The sequence below is a fragment of the Mastigoproctus giganteus genome, chromosome 2, assembly GCF_048544385.1.
Source record: "Mastigoproctus giganteus isolate SK-2022 chromosome 2, ASM4854438v1, whole genome shotgun sequence".
Taxonomy (NCBI): domain Eukaryota; kingdom Metazoa; phylum Arthropoda; class Arachnida; order Uropygi; family Thelyphonidae; genus Mastigoproctus; species Mastigoproctus giganteus.
The window spans coordinates 156938152-156964689 of NC_143576.1; the positions used below are offsets into that span (position 1 = coordinate 156938152).

At 39.7% G+C, this 26538-nt stretch overlaps 1 protein-coding gene across 1 annotated transcript in view; it reads left to right on the plus strand.

Annotated features, from left to right (window-relative positions):
- LOC150089685 (tolloid-like protein 1) overlaps positions 1–26538 on the plus strand; it is a 272573-nt gene that overhangs the window by 202988 nt on the left and 43047 nt on the right. The window contains exons 11-12 of the mRNA XM_090389593.1: positions 1448–1643; positions 11627–11749. Coding sequence (XP_090245719.1) covers positions 1448–1643; positions 11627–11749 — 319 coding nt within the window. The remainder of the gene's footprint in view (positions 1–1447; positions 1644–11626; positions 11750–26538) is intronic.

Below are 26538 nucleotides of genomic sequence, written 5' to 3' on the forward strand. Positions count from 1 at the left end.
CTCTTGAAATGGTAAACGGTTTCCCGGCGATCCTATTTAGCCATCTCAGGGGCCAGTATTCTACTCCTAAGAAGGCCTTGATGTTGTTCTAGGGGGCCGATGACCAGATAGTCGATGCGTACAACGGAATCGGTGTAACGCATTTAGGGATGTATTGAATCATAAGATGAGGGCTTCGGAGACCGGTGAGTTCTTGTCTAGTGCTCCAGAGCGCTGCGTATGTCTTTTTTCTAATGCGTTCGAAGTGAGGTATGAAGTTTAATCCTTCATCCCACTTAAGGCCAAGGTCGACATATGCGGGGGATTTTTGTACTCTGGTATTGTTCACAAAAATCGTAATTTCGATTTTCTTCTTTTTGTTGGTGAAGGTCATTTGGGCAGTTTTCTTTTCATTTGGGCAGTTTTCTTATTAATGAGAAGTATCTGTTCAACTCACCTGCCATTTCTGCTAGACTTTCTATGCAATCAAATAACTAATAGGTCCCTGTAGTCGTAGGCTTGAGCATGTAAATCAACCGATCACCGTAGGCTTACTTTGTGTTAATATACTTTTAAAATAAATTCAAAATACATTTCAGAACCAATGTAAATATCAAAATCACTTTGAATTTGTCTCTCCCGTCATGGGTAGCACAGTTTCCTCAGATGCTTCCTCCTTAGACTTGAGTTCGAGTTCCAGTCCCATCGATAACGGGAGGAATTTTTATAAGAGCAGCGTACAATGCTGGTAAGAAGAAAGTTGCTAGACTTTCTTCTTACCATGTTCAACTCAGCCATGTTGTATTTTTTCACAACATGGCTGAGTTAGTCGGTCTCAGGTGAGGGTTGCATGGTTTTTCTCCCGGAAACTCTGGTTTTTCATCCAGCAATTAGAAAATCGACCCCAGAACACACGCAATTTACGGACATTATAAACAGAGCAATATTGCCTTAGTCGCTGATGCTCCTAAAACCCTACTACAACAAATACAGCATCAGCAATTTAGGCCATATTCTACCGCATATATAATGTCTGTAAATTGCGTGTATTATGTAGTCAATTTGTTGGACGAAAAATCAGAGTTTCTGGGAGAAAAACCATACTACCTTCGCGTGAGACCTTGAAACTGAGCCAGGTTGTGAAAAAGTCCATAAAAATTCCTTGCTTCAGTGATGGAATTCGAATTTAAGTCGTTTCGACCCAGTGTGGGGAGGATGGTAATTGTACCAACTGTGCTACCCAGGAGAGGGCTAATGCAGGAACTTCTAAGTTAATGAAGGAAAGTACAATGAAGGTGCTTCTAATTTCTTCATTAAATTACCACGATCGGACTAACTCGTAATCTGAAAAACACTGGTCTGGGACATGGAAACATTTATATTTTCAAACATTGAAACATTAAAAATCATTTAATTAAAAAAAATCTGATTTAATTTCTACTTCTAAAGAAGCCCTTGTCCCTTTCAGGTAGAAAATCACGACAACTGTGTTTATGACTATCTCGAGGTGAGAGATGGGCATGAACCAACAAGTACTTTATTAGGAAAATACTGTGGTTACAAAACTCCCGAGGACGTTCGCTCTTCAACGAATAGAATGTTAGTGAAATTTGTTTCTGACCGATCAGTGCAGAAAGCTGGATTTGCTGCAAAATTCATAAGAGGTAAGTAATACTGAGGAGTTTAATAAGCACCCATCTATTTTATCTCTCTCTTATCAGTCAGGAAATACAGTATGTTATGAAGCACAAAGTATCCAAATTAAACTTACTCTACACAAAGTACACTGGAGAAGCGATCAGCTATGTCTGAAATACGGAATTTGATGTAAACATACACTGATCACTGAATTATGACTACCCCTATGAAAACTGTATGCGATTTGACCACGTGGGGTACGAGAGTGCGCAGTTAGTCGACCTACATAACATAGATAAGGTATCAGCGGTTCTGTAGGTAGTAAAATTCCGAGCGTGATGGGTAAATGGAAGGATTTATCGGACTTTGATAAACGACAGATTGTGGGCGCTCGACGAGCTGCTGCCTCGATTTCCCAAACGGCTGAACTGGTGGGGTGTTCGAGAGCCGTGGTAGTTAAAGTGTACCAGGACTGGCGCGAAAATGGTCAAACAACGACCCGACGGCAAATCTGCACAGGTCAGCGAAAGGTTGATGTTAGAGGTGAGCGCCGGGTCCGACACTGGTACAGGCGAACAGGCGCAGCGCTGTTGAAGAGTTGACTACCCAATACAGCATGGGCCAACCCGGAACAATATCTGCCATGACCATGCATCGCACGCTCGCACATATGGGGTATACCAGCAGACGACCCTTACGGCATTCTCTCCTAACCAAGGTTCATCGGCGTATAAAGACTCGCCTGGTGCAAAGAGCATGCAAGTTGGATGTTAGAAGACTGGAAGAAGGTGTGCTGGTCAGATGAGTCACGTTATTTACACCACACCGTGAATGGTCGTATACGGATTTGGCGTCAACAACATGAGGTTCATCATCCATCATGCATGGTATCAAAAGTGCAAGCCGGAGGAGGCGGTTGTATGGTGTGGGGCATGTTTCACTGGCAGTAACTTGGACCCCTGGTGCATGTGAAACAACGTATCACTGGTCTCCGCTATGAGGTATGAGGTATATTGAGGGTCTAGCGGCTCCTGGGATTTCTCCCATCTCCGCGAATGTTCTATGTATCGGTGACAGTACCCTGTCAAAGCCAGAGATTTAGAAGTGTGTGGGTCATGAGTAGTGTTATATGTTGTGCCCATTGTTTATCCGGCTTATTGGCCGCCAGGCCCCTAATGGGACCAGACTGGTCTCCGCTATCGTCAACTGCTTGCTGACTGTGTACACCCCGCTATGTTACACTTTTTCTCAAATGGCGATGGTGTCTTCCAAGATAACAATGCGCCGAGCCATCGGGCACTTGTTGTGCAGGAATGTTTTTAGGATTACAGTTCTGACTTCCAGCATATTGGTTGGCCCCCGAACTCTCTGGATATTAATTCCGTAGAGCACTTGTGGGACACTATGGAAAGGCATATCCGGCGTCTGGATACACCAATTACCTCCATACCTGCATTGCTAACAGCATTACATACAGCCTGGTTGGCCATACCTCCCGAACGCTTCCGACATCTTGTTGAATCAGTGCCACGTCGGATAGCTGCTGTACTGAGGGCAAAAGGAGAACCTACGAAGTATTTTTTTTTTTTGGTAGTTGTTGGCGCATAGGCTTCTGTGGCCATAATGCACCTCCCAAGGTTTTTGCAGTACTTTGATCCAAGCCCGAGGCGGGAATCGAACCCGCGACCTTTGGGTTGCCAGGCAGGCATTTTACCCACCTGGCTAGCCCGGTCGGCAACTAAACCTATAACCGGTCTCATCGATGCTCTCCAGAATCGACGATATCGTCACGACGCAGTGACGATATCGATGCGTCAGGCGTTGCGGTACTATCCTTACAAGATGCAGATGCTACAGCAGCTAAAGCATGGTGATGCCTACTCATCTTTTATAATAACATGCCTTCCATCACAAACAGAAAAAGTGTTGAATCTAAGATCCCTTTTATCAGGGGCTCTAGTAAAACGCTTCACGGACAGACCATCAAGGGAGTCCAAAATTTCCTCTCCACCGGCATAGCAATCAGATACCCTGCTATCTACACATACTACGTTCTCCTCTCGTCATAGAATCCCCAGATCCCAACTGTTCAGTGTTTACCTTCAGAATTGCAGGAGTATAATTAGCAACCTAAACCACTTCAGAGCAATCCAAGGCTCACATATTTACGACATTTACCTGCTCACTGAAACCTGGCTCTCCATTGATATTGATGATCAGGAGATTATAGATGGACAATATACAATCCATAGAAAGGACAGAGGATCTCGTGGAGGCGGAGTAGCTATTATACATTCTAACCATATACTCTGTGAAACTGCATCAAATTTCACAAATATTGAATCAGTATACTGCCTTCTTCATCTTGGCAAGTTAAAGGTTTTAATAGTATTGCTTTATTTTCCACCTCCCTTAACTAATATAGACCTCCAGTACTTAGAAAGCTCGCTGGAATCAATCTTCCCACTAATTCAATCTGCCGACATAGCAATGGTTTTGGGTGACTTTAACTGTCAAATGGCCAATTTAGAATCTTCTTCTCCATCACTGCAGACTAGGGCTCTCTTTAATATGCTTCACAGCTATGGTCTGGAACAAATTTGCAACTTTCCAACCAGAGAAAATGCCTACCTCGACCTAATATTTTCCTCTACTCATATAGATGTTCACACCGACAACCCCATATTTCACTCGGATCATTCACCAATTACTTTTGACATCACAGTGACTTCTCATAACTTCAAATGCAGCTCCCGTACTCCTCGATTCAATTTCAGAAAGGCTGACTGGCCTCTGCTCAACCTAGCTCTAAGAAACGTAGACAAGCAGCTCGCTGACGCTATGGATGACATCGATGTGCTCACCAACAACCTGATTAACTGTGTCCATTCAGTTATATCTGACATTGTTCCTCAATCCCATCTTACCGCACGCTCTACCTACCCGCACTGGTATAACAGTGAACTAATACGTAAAATTAAATCCAAAGAATTCTACAGAAACAAGTATAAGCAAACAGGTGACAGTCAATACTATGAAATATTCAGCCAACTCCGCAAAGAAGTGAAAACTCTCATATTAAACTCCTACAACATGTATACAGAGTCAGTTCAGGATAGTCTGCTTACTCACAGAGATATCAAACCATTCTGGAATTTCATGAAGCATAAGAACATAACCAGTAGAAAGTTACAACTCCGAAACGCAGATGGAATTCTCTTATCTGACGAATTCAGTATTGCTCAAGAGTTTGCCAAACACTTTTCTAGAATTCAAACAAATGATACATTGAGACCTGCCTCATTTCCTGACTTCACACCTGTTAAAGATGATATCCTCATTAATCTCTTTATCACTGATGAAGATTTAAACTCGGCATTAAAAAGCATGAAAAATGACTATACTAGAGGCCCAGATGACATTCCAGGCCTATTTTGGAAAAGGACTGTCACTACATTGAAACCCCTCATACTGCGGATCTTCAACCTGTCTCTCAGGCTGGGGAAGTATCCTAATCACTTTAAGCAGGTCAATATAGTTCCTATTTTCAAAAAAGGTGATAAAAATGACGTATGCGATTACAGACCCATAACCTTGCAAAACAGCCTGGCTAAACTCTTCGACACAGCAGTGCACAAACATCTCTTCGAATTCTTCAAGCCTTTTATCGATCAGAATCAACATGGTTTCTGCAGTGGCAAGTCAGTAGTCACAAATTTACTTCCTTTCTGGCAATACACCTCTGAAGCTCTTGATAACCACCTACAAGTTGATGCAGTCTACACAGACATATCTAAGGCATTTGATAAAGTCCCGCACGAACAACTTCTGGAAAAACTTAAGCTGTATGGCATCCGTGACCCTTTGCTCTCATGGCTACGCAGCTATATTACGCATCGTTCCTTGAGCGTTATCATCGATCAAGTGAACTCAGACTGTTTTATACCACTAAGCGGAGTACCACAAGGCTCTCCCTTAGGTCCTCTTCTCTTCATTGTTTTCGTAAATGATCTTCCTTCTTTCATCTACACCTCCAATGTTCAAGTTGCTCTCTATGCAGATGATCTTAAGATCTACTCAGCAGTGAAGGAGACTACCGATTCTCAACAACTTCAATGTGCTCTCAATAAATTCTCTCTGTGGCTATCTCTGAATGGCTTGTCTGCTAACCCCTCGAAGTGCAAAGTTATCTCTTTCTCATCTTGCAGATCTCCACAACTAATGAATACGGAGTACACTGTTAACTCTGTGATCATCGAAAGGTGTGACCAAGTTAACGACTTAGGGATTCTCTTTTCCAGCAGTGCTAAATTCGATGCCCATGTCCTTAAAATCACCAGCAAAGCATTCAAAACACTGGGATTCATCAAACGGAACACATACAAGTTCAAAAACTACAGATATGCGGTGATCCTTTATAAAACTATTGTACTGCCAATCCTTGAATTCAGTTCACCCATCTGGAATCCTCACACAAAGACTTTAACTAACAAAATTGAAGCAGTCCAAAAAAACTTTATCCGTTACCTTACGTACCGCAATCCTCTATTCTATCACTCAGTGTATTATGAATCGCTGTGTGATTACTTTCATCTAAGGCCTCTGTGCACTAGAAGAGTTACTGCTGACATCGCCCTCCTAGCCAAAGTAATCACTGGAATTTATGAAGCATCTGATATCCTGAGTAAAATAAACTTCAATGCTCCCTGTAGACAAGTCAGGAACCTTACACCGTTTCGCCTTGACTCTGCCAACACGGACTTAATGAAGTTCAGTCCACTGAACAGAATCAGCAAATCAGCAAATGACTCTCGCATTGACTTCTTTGACAACTCCCAATCACTGATGAACTCCATCCACAAGTTTGCCTCTTCACTTAAACTGCAAAGTGACTAGCTCACATCTAATTATTGTAGCTTATTATTTGTTATATTATTTTTCTATTCTCTAACGGATTAATTATTACTTGTTTTACCGGTAACTTAACTTAATACAATCCTCTTTTGTACATATGCTTTATTGTTTGAATTTGTATCAATGTTTATCGTCCTGTAGGATTTCACATTATTGTTATTATGTTTATTGATCTGATCTCAGATACACTGTTAATGGTTACCTGTTGTGTATCTTTTTATTAATAAAATAAAAATAAAATAAAAAAATAAAATGCAGATATTCGTTTCACATACGCACTTCAGTTTCAGGGCTTTTACGAACTGTTTCATTAAACCTAGCTTTACATGAAGAGGTCGGAGCAATATGGCCGTAGTTGCTAATGCTCCTAAAAACCAAATAACAACAACAACAACAACTTGCAGAGGAGGTAAGTAGTTTATTTCGATCTACAAGTGGCTCTTCTTTAATGTTCTTTGAACCTGGTGTCAGAGACTGTCTTAGTTGCCACAGTTTCCTCTCCCAATGTTCACTACTTGAGACTGTCCCACTCGCACAGAAAGCAAGGCATTTTTGTGAAACCTGATTATTGGCCGAATATTTCATCAGAAGACATAATGCAACTGTGACTTTTTTTCCAGTGCTTGTTGCAAAGCATATGTAGAAAAAAAATTGGAGAATGTTGTCCTGCTTTTTTTTTTCAGGAAAATATATGGTAAATATATTGGAACCCAATACAGAATCCTGCAGTGGGTTCCTTTATATTTACGATCCTTTTCATTCAAGACTGTAGTTAGCTGATTTCAGGGGGAAGGTGTAGGGTTTTCAGCAAGCATAACATGCAAACCGGCCCATGATCACACATACATACCCTTTTAGAGACATACATAATACAATTACGATTATGAGTGCACGCTTGGGGAACCATTTATACCAATATACAGGGCTGTTAAAATAAAGTATCCCTATGTAGAAGGTTCTGGAGCGAGTTCTCGTGCTGAAGAGAAATTTGGATAACAAGTACAATAAAGAATGCGCACGCCATTTATTGGGAAAAAAAATTAGTTATAAAGTTTGTCACTGTATGGCGCGTAACTATCTTAATTACGATTATGCAAATAATGTAAGTTATTTGCATGATCGTAACTAGGCTTCAAGCCTCGGTAGCCAAGTGGTCAGGAGCGGGAGTGCAGTAGCATACGCTCTTTGAGTAGACCGGTGTTCAAGCCCCTGACTGCTAAATACGGTCGATCTGCCAACCCGCACTGGACCAGCATGGCAGATTATGATCCATTTCCCTCAGCATGAATTGTTGAGGAGGCTTCCATCCTACAGTGGGTTGATAATGGCTGCAGTTAACTTTTTAACCTTTAACTAAGATCATGCAAATAACGTAAGTTATTTGCATAATCGTAAGTTATTGCCACAGGGCCACTACTCAGCTCTACTGTACTGTATAAAAGCAAAGCAATCAGCTATTCTTTTATACAGTACAGTGAAGCTGTACTACCAGAACAGCAACAATGTAGCTGTGGCTGTCAGAGAATTCCGGCGTCAGAAGCGCATAAGGCGTGGATCTATGACTGTTTGTGCTGTCCACAAAATGATTGCGAAATTTGAAGCGACAGGACATCTTGGTGTTCAACCATGTAGAGGTCAAAAACGAGTACACTCCTCTCGTGTTGAAGACGTGGCTATGGCTGTCGTAGATTTATCAAGTCGATATCCATGTGGTAGCGCAAGTGTGCCAGCTGTTTCTCGTGAAGTGGACATGCTGTATTCCACTGTAAGGCTAGTGATGCGTCAGGCGTTGCGGTACTATCCTTACAAGATGCAGATGCTACAGCAGCTAAAGCATGGTGATGCAGATATTCGTTTCACATACGCACTTCAGTTTCTGGCGCAAATGACAGTGGATATCACTTAGCCATGGAACATCCTTTGGAGTGATGAAGCCTACTTCTGCTTAAATGGACAAGTGAATATGCACAACTGTCGCATTTGGGCAACAGAAAAACCCTCGAGTTATCCAAGAGGTGCCGTTGCATTATCCAAAAGTGACAGCGTGGTGTGAATTTACGGCCACATTCATGATTGGGCCATATTTTTTTGAACAGGTAACACCGACTGGACCCTGCACCTGTTCCGTCACTGGACAGCGATATTATGAAATGTTGGCAAATTTCGCAATACCAGAGCTGCAACAACGTGGGTGCCTTCAGGATATCATATTCATGCAAGATGGTGCGCCACCTTTGTGTCCAAAGATTGCTAAGGCAACACTTTACAGACAAACGGGTCATCAACCATTGTTTCCAGACATCTTGGCTACCCCGATCACCCCATGCGACTTCTGGTTGTGGGGTTTTTTGAAGAATCAGGTGTATCGGGAAGGATGTCAAACTCTGGCATATCTGAGCATTAGGCGTCATGTGCTGGCTGTTCCAGTTGACATGTCACGTTCTGCTGTAGAAAATGCTGTTCTTCGAATGGAAACTATTGTTGACCAAAATGGAGGACACATTGAACAATTGTAGCGCTGTTCAAGTAATTTGTATTGCCACAGCGCCATATAGTGAAAAATTTTGTGACTAATTTTTTTTTTCCAATAAATGGTGAGCGCATTCTTTATTGTACCTGTTGTCCAAAATTTCTTTTCAGTAGGTAGCTTTAGAACTCGCTTTAGAGTACTCTACATAGGGATACTTTAATTTTAACAACCCTGTATATACAGTGGCGTACAGAAAAAGTGCATCACCTTAAAAAAAAGTAACATTTGTAGTGAAACGTATAAGATATTACAGCCATTTTGTTTGACGAGAAGCAAAGGTATTCTGTCAGATAACGCTTCTATTGCCTCAGATAGTAATTGCAAGGTATTGCATCAGCCGTTTCTATATATACGGCGTTGGAAGGGTATACAAGCTCATTAGTATCCTGTTTTGCGGAGGTGTAAGCATGGCTCCATATGTTCAGTTGACACCAAGAAAAAAAAGTGTAGCTGTTGCTCTGTCCCAGGAAGGGCTTTCTACGCGTGCTATCGCTGATAAAATAGGCTGCCACCAGTCAACAGCATCCCGGGTACTGAAATTAAAGCGTGAAACCGGTGATGTGAAGAGAAGACCTAGATCAGGCCATAAGACAGTGACTACGCCTTCCCAAGATCGATATTTGAAACGGCTATGCCTTCGTAATCGCCATGCTAGTGCTCCTGATCTAAAACTGGACTTTGAGATGGCCTCTGGTGTTGAAACAAGTGCACAAACTATCCAAAGACGGCTTTTCGGAATGTGGTATGCATGCCTATCGGCCCAAGAAGCAGCCTTTGTTGACTCAACAAATGAGGAAGTAGCCTCGGCTAAAACACATGTTTCATGAACAAAAGAGCAATGGGACACCGTCATCTTTCCTGACGAATCGAAATTCAACCTGCATGGCTCGGATGGGAAGCGATAGGTCAGAAGATGAAAATCGGAGACATACCATCCTGACTGCATAACACCGACTGTAAAGTTCCCCGCCGGTCAGATGGTCTGGGGATGCATAACAAGCAAAGGGGTCGGGCGAATTAAGTTTATTAACGGAACGGTGAATGCAGAAACCTACACTGCTATCTTGGAGGAGTGCCTGAAATCCGTTATTAGGAATCATCACACAGATGTCCAAAACTGCATTTTTCAAAAGGACTCAGCACCTTGCCACACAGCAAAATTGGTAAGTTTTATGCTATTTAAAATTAATTATGAGTTTGTCTTCTTGTTTCACAAGGCTTAAAACATACACCAATGTTTTCCCTCGTTTTTCTCCTTAAGGTGCAGTCATACCTCAGCAATGCTGGCATTGCAGTGTTGGACTGGCCCGACAACAGTGCAGATTTGAACCCTTTTGAAAATTTGTGGTACATAATGTCGTCTAAAATTGCTAAAGGGTGTGGTACCACGAAATTCGGAAACTATGCATCCAGAAGTTGATTAACTCTATGCCAGATCGTTGCAAGGCTGTAATTGCAACTCGAGGAGGAACAACAAAATATTGAGGACTTATTTTGCTGATTTACAGTACATAATACTATTACGTTAACTTGTCATTTCAGTTTGTACACGTAAATGCAATAAAATGTATATTTTGTTATCATGATTTCCATTTGCATGATTTCTCATATTTATATTAATTACGCATTTTACTCTTTGGGAAGATATTTATGGCAATTAGGTATATCAGGTGGTTTTTTATTGGATTTCATTCACAGAGATATATATCTCATCTAAAAAATGCATTTCGAACATATCTGCAACCCACAATGCAGCGTAAAACACATTTGCAAAATTCACAGGTGATGCAGTTTTTTTGTCCGCCACTGTAAGTATGTAGTTAGAATGTGGATTAGGTAAAGGACTAACAGAACTGAAATTGTAACTACGGAGAACAATGAAGGGAAAGAAGTTAATAAGAAGTAATTAGAAGTACTTAATGCTGTGCATCCTATGATTTCAACTCCTTCTGGGGCCAGCCGCCGAATCAAAGGAAAAAAACAGGAAGAAGGCCTCTGTTTCTGACATGAAATATACGCAGCACGTGCCAGAATTGGAAAGCCGGCATAGAAGATAAGGGTTGAAATTTAAATGATAAGGTTTACCTATATTTCAGAAGAAGGTGTTCAACTCATAGGATACGCAGCATTAAATACTTCTAATTACTTCTTATTAACTTCTGTCCCTTGTTTATTTAACTGTCCCTTCTGTTTTATTTAACTTCTGTCCCTTCCTTGTTCTTCGTAGTTACAATTTCAGTTCCGTTAGCCCTTTACCTAATCTACATTCTACCTACATACTTATGTATCCACTATGGTTCTTCTGCTTAATTTTTGGCAGTGTCCCTGGTCCATAAATCTTTAATCATTAATTATTAATATATACTGTTACATTCCAGGTAAAATTCTTATTTCTGACATCAGATATGATGTATGAAAAACAATCATAAATGTAAAAAAACATTCTCTCAATAATCAAAGTTTTCGCATGTGATTTCAAATAGACTTCTTTTTAATTATGTCATTTTAAATTTACATATGGGAGGCTAGAAATTAACCAATATCTATTATTATCTCTATATACAGAACTAGATGAGTGCAAAGGTATAGATCACGGATGTGAACATGAATGTGTCAACACTCTAGGCAGTTATCGATGCGAATGTAGAATTGGTTACGAACTCCATTCTGATGGCAAAAAATGTGAAGGTAAGTATATTTTTTGAGACTTTTATGAAAATTAGAGAAAAAATTACAGTGAAATCGCATTTTCTTCTCGTATCTTTGGTGGGCGTGTGTGTGTGTAAAACTTTTAAAAATAATCTAATCTAACTGTGTATTACAAACAATTTTGTTGACTCACTCCAGCCATTATTTTGCCTGTACGTCATAACAGTATTCAATAATTAAAGAAATAATATGCTCTTTTTTCTTATTTCCTGATACCCCTTCTTAGGTTTTTTCATGTATTGTTGTACGTGATAATACTACAATACTATAAATCTAAATACTACGAGGCATAATACTATAAGAGCTTAAAATTATCTTTTAAATATCGGTGTAGATACACTATAGACAGCTCTTAACTTCACTAATAGGTTCTATTAGTTAAGCGTTACTTATTCGAGGTAGTGCAATACACGGTAATTCGTTGTGAAGGATGATCACAAAATGAGATACAGTTGAAATGATGACTTTTACACTACTTTCGTAGTTTTCATTTAAGAACTATCTATGGTGCTACACCGATATTTAATGTATTTTTGTGTAAGAAGAGTCTTATAATATTATAATATATGTTGTTGTGGTTTAAAATCTGCGCAGAAATTATGATCAGGAGCAGTTAGGTATATTCTGCGATCCATTTGTCAGTTTTACAGAATGAACAACCCGAGTTTCTTTATGAACTAACCGTTCATAAAAAGCGGTTGTATTTCTCTGGCTGCTACTCTCAGTCTTGGAAACGGTTCTGAATGATAAAGCGGATCCGAGGATATAAAATAACAGACTCTTCTGAGTTTCTTTCAGCCATCCTCATATTTTATTCATTACCGCTGATTGATATTATAAAGAAGTATGCGCCTACTTCAGGGTAAAACTTGTCTTCGTGATGGCGGCGCATACTTCTTTACATATAAAACCAACAGGACCTTTTCGAAACGACTTGAATTCCTGTACGTTATAACTTTCAAGGAATACATATGGAGGAAGATTGTTCTAGCTAAGGTTATAGTTCACATAAACTCTTCCTTTATAAATTAAGAACAGTTAGTTTGTGGGAGTAAAAGATGGACCATAAACATATGATTTGAACGACATAAATTGATATTCAAAAAATAAAAAACGGAGACTCGCTGATGTGTTAACGAATTGTGGTATTTTTTTTTTTTTTTTCGTCAGTTGTTGAGCAACCTATTTTTCCAGAAATCTTGCATAATCTAAACTGGTGTTCAAAGAAAGTGCATCACCTAGGAATTTCACATTTCTAACCCTTTTTCGCAATGGTATGTTACATTAATCTTTAGCATCACAAATAGAAATATAAACAAAAGATATTTATTAATAGTTAAGGCAAAGCTAAGTAATATTTGACAGATGCTCTCAAAATATTCCAAAATGAGCATTTGCAACCTTTATACAACAGTTTTGGTAAACACGACAATTAATCCTGAAATGTTATCAGAAGACCTCAATTTACTTCATTTATCATTTTAAATGGAAAACAAAATGAAAAGTTCACCAGGTGCAAACTAATATTTAGTTGAACCGCTCTGGCCCTGATGATAGCAGCACACCATCGAGGCATTGACAAGATCAATTTCTGAAGATAACCAACTGATAGTTCGTGGTTCCAAACACGAATTATGGCTTCCTGAAGTTCAAGAAGGGTCTTTGGTTTCTTTCTGGCAACTGCAGATTCCAAACGATGCCAACAGTTTTCTATAGGATTCAGGTCTGAGCTGTTTCCTGGCCAGCTAACAGTTGTAATGAACCGTCCTTCCGACCATTTTTTCACATGTAACAAATGTAAACATATTACTGTCGAATCTCTAATGCAGAAATGAAGCTAAAATAACTACAGACTTAGTTACACTTTTCGCCCGATGACAAGGAGCACAGTCGTCCTGAAAGATGCAATTACTTGGCAGGTTGAAATGGTCTCTAATGGTTGGCAGCAATTTTCCTTCCAATATAGCCAGGTATCCATTGATATTTACGGAATCTTTTATAAACTGCAGGTGACCTACTCCGTGATACGTTATGCACCCACATATCATTTGGTTGGTAGGGAATTTCACTGTAGACACCATACAGTCTGGATGGTATTCTTCACCACGTCTACGGCGAATCGTTTGTCTCCCATCAGAGCCATGCAGGTTGAATTTCTTCTCATCCGAGAAAACAACTGAATTCCACTGCTCGGGGGTCCATTTGACATGTTCCTTACACCAAATTAATCGGGCCTTTTTCATTTTTTTCTGTGAGGAGGGGGCTTCTTCTTAGGATGACGGGCTACAAGTCCATTTTTGAAGAGGAGTTTTCTGACTTTTACTGCACTTGCTACCACTCCTGTATGTTCTTCCCATTCTCTTTTCAGCTCAGACGAAGAAGCTTTACGGTTTTTAAGGAATAAGCGCTTCAAAATGCGGTCCTGTTTTGGAGTAGAGACGCGTTTGCGTCCGGTTCATTTTTACCTATCAGCAGAACCAGTGTTCTTGAGTTTGAAAAGAAATCTACTCACTGTCGACTGATTACAAGACAATCTATAAGCAATATGACTGGAGAATATCCTTCCTCACGTAAAGCAACGATAGCACTCTTTCTTCGTGGTGCCAACTGCACGTAACTCGGCATCCTGGGCAAGGAATGACTGCAACTCTTGCAGAGCCTGCTTATATAGCTGAAAGTAACAGCTGATGCAATATTACGTCGTCACCTACGCGTGACAATCTTATCTGATGCAATTTGTAAGAAATATTGCCATATACCTACGTTATTCGGACGACAATTACAATTTTAAGGGGTGATGCACTTTCTTTGAACACCAGTATACATCAGATGTGGGCCAATCTGTTCCTACAGCCTGATATGTATACATCGTGTACCATTAAACACAAACCTTAACACTTCTGTTGTCATCCACTTTAGTCTCTCTCTCTCTCTCTCTTTCTCTAGAACCAAAGAAATATTCAATCCACTGTAACTCCCCCTCTTTTAAATTGAAGCCCTCATCTTTTTTTATTTTGACCACATAATCTCATTTTTATGTCATTGTTGTCACTACCCACTATTGGTTCTGAACTATCATATTTTGGATGCAGTTTGGATCTTTAGTTAAACCAAATCGAGGATATTATAGTCCCTTCTACTGTCTCTGCCATGTTGGAATAAATAGCAACCATTCAAATGACACAAAAATCTGTTTCAGCATGGCTTATTGCCATTCTATGACTTCCAATCTGTAAAGGCAGGTTTCTATTAATGAGACAATCATGCTTGGCTGCCCATTCAAGTGCCTATAGAAATTGTTGTCATGCTCCTCAGGATCGTTTGTCTGTAACATAACCTGACCATTACCTTCCCTCATACTGCAAGTCATCTTGTCCCATACAGACTCAGCGTCCATCTCAACTTAATCTCACTCTGGGTACAGTCTGATCGCTATGAGCGAGCTTTTTGATCAAAAGCAAAACACCCCTCTCCCTTTTGACCCTCCCTACCTTTTCTGAACACACTAAACCGGCCATAATTAAATTCTTCATCCCTTATCTCTGGATGACACCATGTTTATATTACCCCTACTATATCCGCATTGGCTGACATAATTAAAAGCAAATCCGTTTAATTTATTTAAATTACTCCTAACATTACTATATAGGCAAATTAAATTTTGCATTTTTTGACTTCTGACAACCCTGATGCATCCCTTATAGTTGTTTAAACATATTTTTCTCCCATGGTATGTGACTTGTGGTGGTTTTTGCAATTTATTGTTTCTTTCTGTATATATAAGGTAATTACAAGTCGGACACAAGTAGTCATAGGGAGGGTGCAAATATGATTTTGGTCCATGTTACTAACCTGCGTCATTCATACTATTCCCCTAAATCCCCTCCTCCGTATTTCCTGAACCCTTAATGCCCCCTCAGTGATAAAAAAAAATTCATATTAGGGTTACCCAAGAACAACTTCATCCACCCCATGTGAATTATGTCCATAAATTGTGTGTGTTCATCATAGACGGGATTCGAACCCTGGCCTTTTCCATCCAAAGTAGGGAAGACGGAGATTATAACCACTGTGATGACCCTCCCCAGTGACATTAGGTAAATTGCTTGAAATTCCTTTGTTCAAATGAATTCCATCTTTACAACAAAAAGAAACATATATTAACTGTGGCAGGCCACGCTGTGAAAAAAATTTTCCCCTTAAGCTTTCCCGAGTTCCTCAAGTCTAAAGGTAATTCACAAAGTTTTAATCATATATTCCCTCCTAACATTTCTACGCATAATTGCACACACATTTTCCATTTTAGCAACATTTTTCCACCAATGTCCTTACATTTTTCACCATCAGCAATTTAACCCTAAAGTTTATGTTCGTTTAGAGTTCGTTTATGTTTTAAATCATTAGTACCCACATGAATCTTTAGCACCCTTAGAAACTGATAACTGGTTAGTCACATCATCGCCGACCGGACTAGCCAGGTGGGTAAAGTGCCTGCCTGGCAACCTAAAGGTAAAGTGTAAAGTGTAAAGTGTGTTTTGGTTCAAACGGCACCAGGGGTTCCCCCCCATCTCCGCGTTGCTTTCATTGTGGGTGAACCAGTTCGCTGGGAAATGCCAGAGATTTAAAAATGTATGGATATTGTATATGTGTAGTGTCATGTAACGTTGTTCATCTGGTCGTTTAGCCGCTGGACCCCTACTGAGGCCCAACGTTGCCTCACTTTCGCCCCGTGGAGGCAGACCAGGAAACACCAGTAGACTAAGATTTACTCTGGCAGGTCCTGCCGCTTAATTTCCTGAGATTTCGGCGGCTAGGACCTAAAAAAAAAAAAAAAAAAAAAAAAAGAGAAAAAAAATATATACATATATTTAGTTTTGGTAAATTCGATGAGGAATAACGCTAAATTTTTGAAAGGCCGAGTGTATGGATAAAAAACGTAATTTGGAGATGATTAAATCAATTCCGACGTGCAGAGCATTCGCTTGCGTATGTGCAAGTAGAGTGGGTGGGGAGACTGAAGTCTGGGGGGAAGAGACAAGTATGGAGTCGAGAGAGGAGGCAACCCCGAGTCACAGTGGGGCATACCCATGCCCCACCAGAAGGGAAAGTGGGAACGGCGAGAAGGGGAGGAGACACTAAGACCATCTCCCCCCTCCCACCGGGGATATGGGTATTAAAGATGAAGGTGGCTAGGGTGCCTTCTTCAAGTCGCCAAATGGCGTTTGGCAGCTGTGCTGCGTTAAGTCTCTTTTCTTCAATGTCGAGTCGATTTCAGTCCAGTCGCTCATGGGGTAAGCCCCGTCCTTGTGTTTTTCACTTACTTGTCTCAAGGTTTTTCTCTGTAGTAACTCCATTGGATAGTATTTTATGGTCTTGTATAGTTTAACTTGTGGTGGTCTTTCGTCAGACACGATTTATGGTAATTAGCAGTTTTCTCCTCTCGAAGCGGTCCTGCGCATATTGAGAAAGTGCTCTGTATTCCTCTTCTGTGTCAATGAAGTGGGATTCCAGTTCTTTCGGAAGATAGTGTATCTTTGTGATCAGGATGCCTCTGAGATCTTCGTATTCTGGGCAGTCGTAGACCAAGTGGTTCCAGTTCTCGATCTTCCCACACATGCAGTTGGGGTCCTCAACAAGGCCGAACCCAAGCAGCTTCTCATTAAAGGGACCATGACCAGTAAGGAGCGAAGTCAAGTGCTTCCCCGGAAAGTACCAGGCCGGTTGCTTGGGGTAAATTTTGCTGAGGTCGGGGCGGAACTTTCTTGTGATTTCTCCTTTTGTTGTATCGGTCCATCTTTGTTGCCACTCATGAAGTAGGTAGGCCTGTAATCGAACTTTTTCTGTTTTTGTACTACTCGCTGGGTCAATTATGAAATCCTGAAAGGTGGCAGCAACCCCCCCCTGGCGTGCAGGAAGAGCAAGCCCGCTTTTACAGTCTCCAAATCGAGGGGGAGCGCTCCAGTAAGCACTTGCAACGCCGGTGTGCTTACTGTTCTGCATGCTCGTGTGGTTGTTAATAAAATGGTCCTTTGTATCATATCCAGAGTTCTCCTATTGACTGCAAGCGTCATTTTGCTGTACCACACTGCAGCATCATAAGTTATCGCAGGGATGAAGGTTGCCTTATAATACAACATTAGTGTTGTTTTTTTTAATCCCCAGTCTTTTCTCGTAACCCTCGCCACCAGTGCCGAGTAACGTCTTCTTATCTTCGTCCTTATATATTGTAGGTGAGGTTGAAAGGATAAGTTTTTGTCTAGGATAACTCCTAGATATTTCATTTAGTTGGCAAGTTTAATGGTCACACCTTATATTTTAATTTGGGGTGGACGCCGTATTTGCAGGGTTCCTTTTAGTAGAATAGATGTGGTTTTCGTCGGTGAAATTTTTAACTGGTTTCTTATAGCCCAGTTTTGTATTTTCTGTAGAGCTTGGTTTGCGGTGATTTCCAGTTGGGCTCTTGAGTCAGCCTCAATGGTATTCGAACCCGCCTCGGGCTTGGATCACAGTAAAATGCAAAAACTTTGGGAGGTGCATTATGGCCACGGAAGCTGATGCGCCAACAACTAACAAGAAAACTAACAAGAGTCACATCATCTATTTTCGCACCTGACAGGCATATTCTGGTTCAGTTCCATCTGTCTATTACAGAATGTATTTCCGATTTCCTTACAACTGAATCCACCCCGTCCCCGCTAGTAAAACTATCTCCTATGGAACTGGAACACTGAAAGATACATGGAGATGAGCACGGGAGAGCGTCGCCAGCATAGACAAGTGGGTCTCTTTTGAGTTCCAGTTCGATTTTTGTCAAGGGCGTCAACTCGTGTTCTCGGAGACGCAATCTCCCCTAACAGTACAATGGGTTTTAATTTAAGGTCATCGAACTTCCTATATCTAGCAGACAGAAAAAATCACAAAATTACAATTAGCTAGAGAAAGTTCTGCATACATGCAACAAGAAGTACAAGGTAAAAGTGGGGTGCCTCCGTAGCCAGGTGGGCAGGAGCAGCAGTGCGTAGCACACGCTCCTTGATTAGGACCGGGGTTCGAGCCCGTGACCACCAAATACGGAGAATGCGGAAAGGTCAAGGAATGACCACCGCATATCCCCGGAGCAATATGGCCTTAGTTGCTAATGCTCCTAAAAAAAAAAAAACAAACCCAGGGAAGGTAAATCATCAGTCACAATCCTCCCATTAGTCATGATATCCTGTGATATATCTGATGAGGGAATCATCAGTTATGACATTTATGCAACCCTTTTTCAGTTGAAACCATAATTACATTAAGTAAAGATTTGTACACTGAGTGGACAGAAATCATGGGATACCTACCTAATTCATGATCAAGTGTCTCAGCACGTTTATCATCGATCCACTACTCTCAATTTTTAACCGTGTCTTAATGCAGAACTACTTCCCCCCCCCCCCCTCTGGAACAGATATGCTGTAAGGCCGCATCCTAAATGTCAATCTGCATCCCTCATTAAACAATTCAGGCCAATCTCTCGCTCTTCCAGCCTCTTGAAACTTATGGAGAAGGCATTACTTTCAACCATCATTAATAAAATCATGCCTCGCAAACCCCCACAAATTCACTATGCCATTCCCGGAATATCCACAGTCACCAAGTCTTCCATATTTCGCCTTATTTCACTAGCTGTATCGCCATTCTTCAGACAGTTTCAGGAAGATCGATGCTTTTTTTTAGGTGCTGTCTCCATACTTGAACACGGGATTCCAAGTGGAATCTTATAATTGCCTTGTTTATACAGTGGGATTATGGCCTCCCTGTCTCTATAAGAATTACGTGTTCGACAAACCAACGATAGAACACCGTGTGCCTTCCTTGCCACCTATTACACCTCGGAGATTTTTGTCTGACCGTATCGTAACTCTCAAATTTGTCTTCCTCTGCTGTCTTTAGTTCAGTCCTTTTCTGAACATACGTCTGTCTCACTTATTCTGAAGAAGCTCTGCTTGGCGCTGATCATTAAATATTCTACCGATCTTGACAACATCTACAAATTTTGACATCGCGCCTTCCGTCCCTTCGATAACATTTAAGGAAATCAAAATAACAGTGATCCCGATCCTTGGGGGAAACTACTTCTGACTTTAGCCCAGTCTTTAACCATAAAGCTTTGTCTCCTGCCTTGCAACATCCTGCAATCCAACATGTTTTAGCTTATACAGTAAGCTCTCATGTGAGACTGAGTAAAATGCTTTTCTGAAATCCATATAAACAATGTCAATTTTTTTCTAATATTTAACTCTTGAATATTTCTGCCAAAATAGCTTACCAAGTTAGCTAAACATGATTTTCTCTTTCCAAAACTATCTTGTGTTTCATTCAGAGTTCCATATCTATCTAAATGATCCCGTATTGTAGCCTTGATCATTGCTTGCATCATTTTTCCTACTGCTGAAGTCAGAATAACCGAGCAGTAGTTATCCACTTCAGTCTTAGAGCCACTTTCTGTATTGGTGATACTTCTCAAAATTCACTCATAATTATGGTTCTTAATGGTTCAATCACCCTCTTGCCACCTCCCTCATAAAGTTACACGGTATATACCATCAACTCCAGGAGCTTTACTCGCCTTTATGATTCGAAAGTTTTTCTAATAAATAATATGAAATTTAAATATCGCTAATTTCAGGTTAACCAGCTTCACTCGCACAGTTTCTCCTCGCCAAAAGGTCTTTCCTCTGCAAATATCGATGTAAAGTGCCAATCCAATTCATCTGCATCGTCAAATGGGATATCTAATGTTTCCCCGCACCCATTATACAAGGGTTCGATCTGATTTGTTCTCTTCTTTGTATTCATATACAGTACATGAAAAACTCATAAATTTAAATATTAATACACTGATGAATTACCTTTAAAGATATTCCACTTAAAAATTAAACTAAAATTATAAAAAATATCACAATATATTGGGAATATTAAAATAGTTTTGTTAAATCCTGCTAAACTAGTTCTACGAACTCCTAAGCGCACTTGATAATTCACTTTACTGATTAGTAACAAAAATAAAAACTAACCTCCTAGGGACAATTACACGTATTTTGAAATATAACAATATACTTAATACAAAAGACAATGCTCAAAACTTATGCTCAAACACCGAGTTGTGAGAAGAACACCTGAGGAGATATTTCACCCTTCAGAAGCCAAGGCAAGAAAGACAAAAGTTAGCCTCCCTCTGAAGCTTATTTCTAGCTAGTTTATTTCGACTCATCAATCAGCTGCTTATAGAGGTTGATAATATTTGCAGTGATAGTACACATAGGAGAAAAACCTTTGAAGAAACACAAACATCTCCAGTTTTAAGGTCCATGTGAAGCAAGGAAAAACAAAGTTCTTATTTTCTCTTAAAAGTCGACTCTCTTTTTCAGTCATCTTCTTCCGCATCTCGTGTATCATTACAGTAACATCTGGCTTAAAGAGCCACTATTTTTTTTTTAATAAAATTATTTCTACTCTTTCTCTTAAAAGTTTATTTTGTGATTTGTTTTACATTACGCAGTAAAGAAAGTGATAAGCGTACGCAGTACTCCCGTATCAAAAACTTACAGGCATAGGTGAGGACGCTCGTCTTACTGATGCTACATGGGTATATGGAAGGCTTTGGATTATGTTGCTATTCTTTGTTGCCTGTTTATTTTATAGAAAGTTTGCTTCTCTGTAAGCAATGCCAAAGTAATGAAGTGTCTGATGTAAGAAAGTGACATCTCGAAAGTTCACTTTTCGAGAACTCGAAAACAAACTCGCGACGGATTGCAGGGACTGTTTTCACCTGATGAAGGAGATGAACAAATTCTTGAGTTTTAAAAGGTTTGTAATATTATATACTTGTATAAAAATATATATGCAATAAATTCTAAATATACTGATATTAATTCCTGTCTTTCTAACCCTAAACATGTGCTCAATTCAAGTTTAGGATTTTATATTTGGGGTATAAGTCGACCTTAAAATTTTAAAGATTTTTTAGTGTTTCCAAAGTTACTTTATTCACGAATATACAATTTGATACTGATTGTCTTTGTTGATTAGTTGCAATGCCTTTCCTTTATTTATTGTGTTGTTTTAGTGTATTGTAACAAAAATTAGTTTATTAACTTCTAATGCGCCCTTGTATCATTCCTTGTTGTTCGGTAATGACTGGTTAACTTATATATTTAATTCAGTTTAACTTTGGTCAATCCAAATAAATAACAATAAGCATAATAATTTAAAAAAGAAGCACATATTTAAACGAACCTAACCTCCTTTTAATAATAAAAGCAACTACAGTATTTGGTAACTACTACAACCTACTCATTAACAATGCTGGTTTACTGTTAACGCTATTTACAAAAAAAATCAAATTAAGATATTGAATGTTAAATATTACTATAAAAATCAAATACAAGAAAACCTTAAAAATCCAAACTTTTTTCAAAAAATCGGCATTTTTAAATATTTCTCCGAGGGGGTAGTAGAACGTAAAAGGATAGAGGAGAAACTGGCTAGCCGGACTTAAAAAAAAATATTCCATTAATAATTTCCAAACACCAATTTCTTTCTGTAGGATTGTTGCGAGTAATCAATTAAAAAAATACTGATTACTAGCAACACCCCTACTGGAGGCAGTATTCGAACGCGGCACCTTTATTTAAGAAGAAGAAGAAGAAATCTTTATTGCGATAATAATGATAATAATGATACAATTCGATAGATTGCAATGTTGCCCTTCACGGCCACCAGGCCAGGGGTTAACAGTAATAATACAATATAAATAGGGAACATTGATATATAAAACATAGGAAATGCATATGCGGAAGTACAATTCCAAACTCCAAGTATCATACAGTTATTTACAATACAATATATACAGAAGATATGGGCGGAAACGGATAATTTCATATAGTAGTATAAACAGGCAACGTTCTTTGCACTGAACAGAAGTAGTTAGTCCATCATTACTAACTGTCATACTGAAGAGTTAGTATACCGTCTTCACATCAGGTGGTGTTGATGGCTTGCAGCATTAAGACGAGCTTCGAGGAGAAGGATCAGGGACAGGGAAGTACAATTCAAGGGTGCGACGTCTGTATTCCCTGTCAGAAGCGAACTTGTTAAGGTCAGCATCCAAGGACTGGGCACACGAAAGTAGCTGAAAAGGCAGAAACCTATCTGATAGGTGGAGACGGCTGTGATGTGGGCATAGAGTTGGAGTCGCTCTGAGGGAAGACTGAGGGATTCTCCATGAGCACAGGTCCCAGAATGATGGTGCCGAAATCTCGCCAACCATCATTTTGATAGTCGTGGTAAGACGTTTCACCCTAATCAGCGTGGGGAGCCTGTGAATTTGAATTAAGCTGGCCATTTCAGTTGTCCTGAGCTGAGGAGGCAGTTTGTGTTTGTTTATGGCCCATTTTAAGAGCCAATACTCAGCAGAAAAAAGTGGCCTGATTGTGCTAGTTGCAGCTGATGCCCATATCTCTGCAGCGTATAAAAGCGGAGAGTATACAGTGGTTTTTATATATGTTCTAGTAGTTGTGACTTCATTTATATAATGTAGATGCTGTTTGGCAATCCATCGGAGTCGAGCTGCCAGGGTGAGGAGCTTGTCTATGTGGTAACTGAAGCAGAGCTTAGGATCAAACACAACCCCGAGATCAGTATGCTTATTGACGATGGGAATTGGAGAATTACACAGAATGGGCTGAATATAAGAAGGTGTTTTCTTTAAAGAGAATATCATAAATTCAGATTTCTCTGGGTTTATTTTTAATCCGAACTGGTTGAGGTAGTTTTCAATTTCCGTCAGTGTATTATTAATTGATCCTGTTATCATGAGAAGATCATCGTATGGAGAAATCGGTGTGAGGAGCTTTATATCATCTGCATAACATAAGATATCATACCTGGACTCAACAAGTGGAGAGATAAGTGCTGTGAACAAGAGCCCAGATAAGACACCACCCTGTGGCACGCCTGAAGAGATACTTCGCTCATATATGTGCCCATGGACAATAAGCTGGATTATTCTGTTTCGAAGGAGTTTTGTTAGACAAGTACGCTACCTAATAGACCAATCGGTAGGATCAGAGTTATTGTATTATCTAATAAAAGTAATGAATTACTTCTGAATGCTTAGGCTACATACATAACTTTTCAAAAAACCGAAGTTGTCAAAAATCGGGCATACATTGGATCCCGGGCATGCCAGATTTATGAGGTTCTTCAGCATATAAATATACCTTTCAAAGCAAAGTATGATATGCAATGTAAGGATTTTTACTTTAGTCATTTTTTTTTCACTTAATATGTAAACACAAACTTATACCGGCACGTGATCGCTATACAGTACTTTGTCTAAACATGAGCACACCTACGCTAACGTCGGCTTTTCAGCGCATATCGTTAATGAAATACGCATCTCCCCATCTTGGTTTCCCGTAATTGAAAAAAAAAATAAATAATAATAATAATAATAAAACATCTGCGCATTTAAAAAATAACAAACCTGCCTAAAAACCGGAAAAAACTTAACATATCAGAAAACCGGAATCACCCAAATAACGAAAACTTTGACTAAACTGGAAGAGGATTTAAAATGTATTAGAGGATCCAAGTATGCTATTTAACAATAATTACTAAAATAGAGGGGAAAAAAACAGTAGCCGGCTCAAGGACAATACTCACTTGGTTTCTCACTCTGTACTATACTCAAGAGAATTTTCATAGGCGAGTTTAGGCCATTCGCTAGCTTCCCTCTTCTCTCTCATTCTGTATAACTTCCACCACATAATTCGTGGTAGGTACGCAGTGCACTTCTTAAGGTGGAATTCCACTGAGGCAACATGTAGCATGCGACATTGACGCATGCTACACACAGTCTTTCAATCGAAGGAACACGAAGCGACAAGAACCAAGTATCTTTGCCGCATGCTACATGTTGATTGTTGTTGCCGGGGCGCATGCGTCACCTCTCGACAAGTTTCCACGTGTCGCACAATGTTGTCGTTATCCAACAGTCGGCGGATCGGTGCGGCTTATATCATGCGACATGGAGTGGAATATTGAAAAAACTACCTTTTTTATTGAAGATTATCATAATTCACCGGAGTTATGGAATAATAAAATTAGTGATTATAAAGACAACAGAGTAAAAAATGATAAGCTGAAGCAGTTAGCGAGTAAATACGACTGTAGTGTGACTGATGTGAAAAAGAAAATCAAGAATTTGCGTTCAGCTTTCCATCGTGAGCGAAAAAAACTACAATCAAAGAAGAGTGGTTCATCTCCTAGCAAAAAAGGGAAATGGTTTGCATTTGAGCATTTGAGTTTTTTATTGGACGTCAATGTGTCTAGATCAACAATGTTGATCTAGGCACATCGACTTTGAGGTGAGTTTTTTTTTTTAATTTAAAACTTAATTACCTTAATTTGAATAATTATATATTTGAATAGTACATATAAAAGTTAGGCATAAAGGTCCTGCCAAGGCACACGTCCTTCATCTCATTGAAAATATCTCATAAATTCGTTTCTCACTTCTTTAGCTTCAAATGTTGCCCTCCGTGCTCTATGTTGCAAATCCTGCAGACCAGTATCGCCTTGGATAACTGCCCTCCATGATCCCGGAATAATATTTCCATCTTGTGTTTCATGGTCAAAAGTTCCTTGAGGAGAGTATAGCGATCGCAATGTTTTACTCCTTCTCAAAAAGTTATGAAGATAAATGCATGTTGTTGTGATGATTTCAGAGTTTTTCACATTAATCATTAGTGGTTTTCTAAATACACGAAACACAAATGATAGAAACCCAAAAGTATTTTCCACTACTCTGCAAGCGCGAGAATGTCTATAATTGTATTGTCTCTGACAAGAGCCTTTGTTGTGGTAGCCGCTAAAGGGTTTCATGATGTGTTCCTGCAGAGGGAACGCATCATCCGTCAATATTACATAAGGCGATAACTTATTGCTACCAGGAAGTAGTTGTGGTTGAGGTAATTGTAGGTTTCCTTTGGCCAATTTCTTATCATTCTGAGCTTCTTCACCACAAACATATAACTCTCTTCTCCACCACCGTGGCTTTCTTCTTTTTTTTCTACGATTGAAAGCTATTACCAAATATGCAGCCGCCGCGACTGTTTGTAAAGACATGATGCACCAAACTGAAGTTGCCTCCATGGAATCGTTGAGACGCATGCTTTAAAGCATAGACGATATAGCGCATGCGACACGTGGAGTCAAATTCCGCATGCGACTTTGTGGCACATAGTCACACACCTAGAAATAGGCAACACTAGGAAACATGTAGCATGCCTCTTGTCGTTCAGTGTTGCCTCAGTGGAATTGGGCCTTTAGTCTACCAGTTCGTTGATGAAAACGGATGGAATTGTAGCTTCAGTGCGTCACAAAATAGCTAGTGAATGACCTTGGTTCTCATGTAGAAATTCTGTCGAATATAACTCTGTAGAAGAGAAGGCACAGGGTGTGACCTGGAGTCGTCTGCTTTTCCTGTCAGCTATAGAATAAAGAGAGAGAGGGTTTCGAATATATTATGAAGATTTGTTTAATTAGGGTGGTCCAATTGTCATTAACTGCTTTTTTTGTTATTCAATGAGTAATGCTTTTTCATATTTTATTGAGTAAAATATGAAACTTTATATCGTTTAAAATTCAGCAAAAACACAATTCAAGATGAACTTAATTACTGCACGTCTACTTAATTACAGGTTGACAAAATATGTTATTAGAAG